The 4,749-nt window shown below is 54.7% G+C and overlaps 2 protein-coding genes across 4 annotated transcripts in view; one reads left to right on the top strand and one right to left on the bottom strand.

Moving 5' to 3' along the window:
• Mpv17l2 (MPV17 mitochondrial inner membrane protein like 2) overlaps window positions 1-1,488 on the top strand; it is a 2,942-nt gene extending 1,454 nt beyond the window's left edge. The window contains exons 3-5 of one of the 2 annotated variants that reach the window (XM_031340160.1): window positions 720-796; window positions 920-1,048; window positions 1,127-1,488. In XM_031340160.1, coding sequence (XP_031196020.1) covers window positions 720-796; window positions 920-1,048; window positions 1,127-1,165 — 245 coding nt within the window. In that variant the 3' untranslated portion in view covers window positions 1,166-1,488. Of the gene's footprint in view, window positions 1-719; window positions 797-919 lie in introns of both variants that reach the window. The other variant, XM_031340159.1, reaches the window with a different exon arrangement.
• A 46-nt stretch (window positions 1,489-1,534) lies between these two features.
• The window catches only part of Rab3a (RAB3A, member RAS oncogene family), a 4,038-nt gene continuing 823 nt past the window's right edge, over window positions 1,535-4,749 (bottom strand). The window contains exons 2-5 of one of the 2 annotated variants that reach the window (XM_031340157.1): window positions 4,190-4,417; window positions 3,679-3,797; window positions 2,921-3,045; window positions 1,535-2,249 (exon numbers count right to left, since the gene is read on the bottom strand). In XM_031340157.1, coding sequence (XP_031196017.1) covers window positions 2,059-2,249; window positions 2,921-3,045; window positions 3,679-3,797; window positions 4,190-4,417 — 663 coding nt within the window. In that variant the 3' untranslated portion in view covers window positions 1,535-2,058. The remainder of the gene's footprint in view (window positions 2,250-2,920; window positions 3,046-3,678; window positions 3,798-4,189; window positions 4,418-4,749) is intronic. The other variant, XM_031340158.1, reaches the window with a different exon arrangement.

Here is a 4,749-nt window from a genome sequence, read left to right as displayed (position 1 = left end):
TTTTTAAGATTTATTTATTGTTATATGTCCGACTCACAGTAGGCCCAGTAGGTCCCTGAACACATCCTGTGGTCATTTCTCCAGTTCCAGAATATATAATTGGGATAGATATACTCAGACAGATATACACTATAGCTGTCCTCAGACACACCAGAAGAGGACGTCAGATCTCATTATGGGTGGTTGTGAGCCACCATGTGGTTGCTGGGATTTGAACTCAGGACCTACCTCTTCCTTTGGAAGAGCAGTCGGTGTTCTTACCTGCTGAGCCATCTCACCAGCCCCACTCCCGACTTTCTAAAATCTCCTGACCAAAAGGAGTCTGGGCAGAGAGGGTTTTTCAGGTACAGTTGTGGGGAAATCAGGCAGGAACTACACACAGCGAGTCAGAGAGAACTGCATGGTCTCTGGCTTTGTTCAGACTATTTTACCACTCGTGAGCAGTTCAGGAGCCTGGGGTCTTCCCACATCAATTAACTTCCACAAGCTTATACAATGCATGTAAACAGCCCCTGGAGACTCTCCGGTGATTATTGGCTAAGTCAGATTGACAAAGCTAACTGCTAACACAGGGATGGGGCTCATGACCTCCTAAAGCTCACGCATCCACCAGCCTCTCATTTCCCCGGACCTGCACCTGTGCTCCGCTCTGCGTAAGACCTGCTTCTGCCTTGCAGCCACCTCAGCCTTTACAAATCACTTCTTGGTTTTCTTCCCAGGCCTTGGCACCCTGGAAGGTCAGACACTAGAGGAGAGCTGCCAGGAACTGCGGGCCAAATTCTGGGACTTCTACAAGGTGGGCGTGGGCATGTGGGCCCTCTCAACATGGCTCCACCCCCAAGCAGTTGACCCCACTCACTTTCCAAGCCCTGCCCCCTCGTAGCTCCCCTGCGCTCATGGTGGCCCCACCTTTCCGCAGGCTGACTGGTGTGTGTGGCCAGCTGCCCAGCTGGTGAACTTCCTCTTCATCCCTTCTCATTTCCGAGTCACCTATATCAATGGACTGACACTGGGCTGGGACACATACCTGTCCTATCTGAAGTACTGGGTGAGCTCAACCCCATGGAGTTGGGGAGGGCGTGGGTTCCAGCCTGTGCCTGTGTGACCTTCCCTCTGCTGCATACAGGCCCCTGAACCCCTTCAGACTCCGGGCTGTGCAGACTGAGCCTGAGCCTGAAGCCCATGAGATGAGTTGGTCGACGGACACGCTCCTACAGGAAGCAGGAGGTTCCAAAGCAGGTCAAAAGCCCTGGGCCATGTCCAAAACCCGGGCTGACTGTGCCTGGATCAGAGACTGTTCCCGTGTAGAACAGTCGCCAGCATCGGCTTTCCCCCCCAGCTCTCCACTGGGACCATGAAGTCCTCGGTCTGCCTGGACAAAAGCAAGGATGTGCTTCCTGGCCTTGAAGTGGGGTCTGATTTGGCCTCAGAAAACTTGATGCTAGGCTGGGCAGTGGTGCGGAAATTCATTAAATTCTCTCTTTAATGCCAAGGACTGCCTTGTGGGGTGGGTGCAGGGGCCGGGCCAGCAGAGACGCAGCAAGGTCCATTCGCTTTATTGACTGTGTGTAGTGTTCATAACTTCTAGGGAGGTGTGGGACACATTTGACACTCATGATGTCAGAACAGGTTTGGGGGTATCCCAAAGTAGTGAATATATTCCCCTACGCTCCCTCTATCCCAAAGTATAGGGCAGAAGGCCCAGGCAAGCAGGAAGCCAGTCTGTCAGCCAGGTGCTCCATATGGCAATCCCCCAGCCTCAGGGTTGGCAGGCCCCGCCATCTCCCATCAGCCTGCTGCAGAGTGACATCTGGTCCCCTCTTCATAACTGACAACTGTGGACGGGATGGTTTACAAAAACAAAATGGGAGAGTCTTAAAAGGAGAGGAAGCAGAAGTGACCACAATACACCACGGCAGAGCTGGGTGGAGATATGTACAGGGAGGGAAGGGGGTGCGCTCAGGGCGCATCCTCAATAAATAAATAAATAGCTACAATAATAAATAGGGTGATTAGGGGGTGGGGAACAAGCCCCTGGCAGCAGGAAAGGGAAGTGGCTCAGCAGGCACAATCCTGATGAGGTGGTGCCTGCTGGTCGGTGAGCTGTGGGCCCTGCTTGGCACCCGTGACTGCAGGGTCTGCAGTATCCAGGGACTCTGACATCTTCTCACAAATCACGTCCACCAGACGTTCAAAGGTCTGCTTGACGTTAATGTTGTCCTTGGCGCTGGCCTCAAAGAACTCAAAGCCTGCGTTGGGGGAATGGAGCAATGACAATGGAGCCGCAGTCTCCAAACACACTTACACAGGCCCTCTCCAAGGGTCACTCCCACTTCTTTAAAGGCATTGAAGGGTTGCAAGGGAGGCCACACTGGCCTGGGTGAGCCGTCCGTTACTACCCGTCCCACTGGATACTATTGAGCACCCTAATGAGACATCCCTTCTACCTGCCACCCAGCCAGGCTCCTTTGTCCCTTTTCCAGAGTCACAACCTCCATGACCTGGTTTCTTGGCCGTTCAGCATGCAGTGACAGCTACAGTTCCTCTAGGGGGCGATCATGCACCACTGTCACTGCTCTGCCTATACCAACCACCCTTGCTTCCCGCACAGGCACATTGTGCCTGCTCCAGGAAGCCTGGCTTGGCTTGGCCTCTTCCACCCACCTTTCTCTTTCCAGTTCAAGAAAACTTCACAGGCCCAGCACCTTGAAGGTAGCCCATGGCTGACAGCTGACACGGCAAACACCTCCATGTCCATCAAGACCCATAGCCAAAGCCTCCTGGATAAGGCCCAGTTTTCTCAAGTGTGAACCACCTGGATTCAAGCCCATGCCCTGATCCGTGAGACACTGGGTGTGTAGCTGTCAGGTGTCCAGGTCCCTGGTCCAGCCTGGTAAGGGCCACAGTCCTCGGTACTCACCCAGGTGGTCAGCCAGCTGCCGGCCGCGTTCCGAGGACACCACTCGCTCGTCTTCCATGTCACACTTGTTCCCCACCAGCAGCACCTGGGCATTGTCCCATGAATAAGTTTTGATCTGAGTGGACCTGTGGAGGCAGCCAGAGGCTGAAGAGGAAGCCAGAGGACCCCACCCCATCCCTGAGTCCCTGTGTCTAGCCCTTGCAAGAGAGACCACCGGCCCTTGAGAACTGAGTGAGATAGGCTTTCCCCGTGAGCCCAGGTTACCCTGGACCTCTCCATCCATTTGCCTCAAAGCTGGGAAGATGGCCGGTGTTCCATTACACCAAATGTCGAGACCTGGGGGAATTCATTTGTGGTGCTGCGGCTGGAACCCAGGTTCTCACACATGCTAGGCAAATGCTTGGCCAGACAATCACTTTACCTCAGACAAGTGAGCTAAAGTGGTTCTCCTGCCTGGGCTTCCTAGGTAGCTGGGACCACAGACCTCACCTACCATCACCTGGGTAGAGATCAGTGGGAGGCCCCTTGTCTAGCTTAACTAGTTACCTTGTGTCCTTCCACAACCCCAAGCCTTGGGAACAGCCACGTGGTTTGTCCCACCACAGTCCTACTCTTGGTTGTCTTTTGGACACGCTGGGGATGAACCCAAGGCTTTGTCCTGGCCCCGCAGGCCCCCTGCCAACTAAGCCACAGCCCCAGTCGCCTCCAATCCTGTTCTTCTGAGAGCCGTGTTTTCCCTGAGTGGGTGGGCCGCTCACCAGTCCTGCACTGCATTGAAGGACTCCTCATTGGTGATGTCATACATCAGGATGAAGCCCATGGCACCACGATAATAGGCGGTGGTGATGGTGCGGTACCGCTCTTGCCCTGCTGTGTCCTAGGGGAAAGAGTGATAGGTCAGAAGGGACCTCAGAGCAGCCCGAGAGGAAAATGTGCTCCCAGGTTGTCCAGGCAACCACTTTGAGGCCCAGGGACAGTGGGGTCAGGAAAAGCAGGCAGTGACCCACATGGGTCACTGCAAGGCCACTTAGTCACTCAACAAACACATCCTGGGTGCCTACCCAATGCCCTGTGCCACACTATGCCAGAAGTGAAGTGGGGACTCACAGGACTTTAGAAAACAAGAAACTCATGCCGGGAGTTGGGGGGGGGATAGACATACAAGCCTAAATCCCAGCACCAGCTGAGGCTTAGCCTCAGCTACCCAGTTTCCTTTTAAGGGAGTGGTGGGGTGTGGCGAGAAGACATCTCCCCACCGGCCCTACACACCCAGATCTGCAGCTTGATCCTCTTGTCGTTGCGGTAGATGGTTTTGACCTTGAAGTCTATGCCAACGGTGCTGACGAAGGCCGGAGTGAAGGAGTCGTCTGCGTAGCGGAAGAGGAACGAGGTTTTGCCCACGCTGCTGTTACCGATGATCAGGATCTTGAACATATAGTCGAAGTTCTGGTCTGAGGACTCTTTCTGCCCATAGCGAGAGTCTGTGGCCGACGCCATCTGCGGGAGGCGGGGCACAGAGGTCCTGAGGGGGTGGGCGCTGCACAAAGGTAGGTGAGGACCCCCCCAATGTCACATGCCCGATCCCACCAGCATAGGCACAGCTGTGACCTTGACAGACCCAAGATTTTAAGCAGGCTGTGAACCTCAGATTCCCCTGCAGCCTGAGGGGAGACTGAGGGCTCCTCTGCCTCCCCACCAGTCTCTCACAGAGACCCACAAGGGAGCATAAATGCCGGAGGATCCTCAGTTCTTCCTCATCCTTATTCTTCTCCTGGAAGAACTGGGGCCCCTGAGATAGCCACATCACGTGATGGAGACGAGATAAGGGC

This window comes from Mastomys coucha, unplaced genomic scaffold (assembly GCF_008632895.1).
Source record: "Mastomys coucha isolate ucsf_1 unplaced genomic scaffold, UCSF_Mcou_1 pScaffold22, whole genome shotgun sequence".
NCBI lineage: Eukaryota > Metazoa > Chordata > Mammalia > Rodentia > Muridae > Mastomys > Mastomys coucha.
The sequence above is the reverse complement of the archived record's forward strand: the minus strand, read 5'-3'. Positions and strand labels throughout refer to the sequence as shown.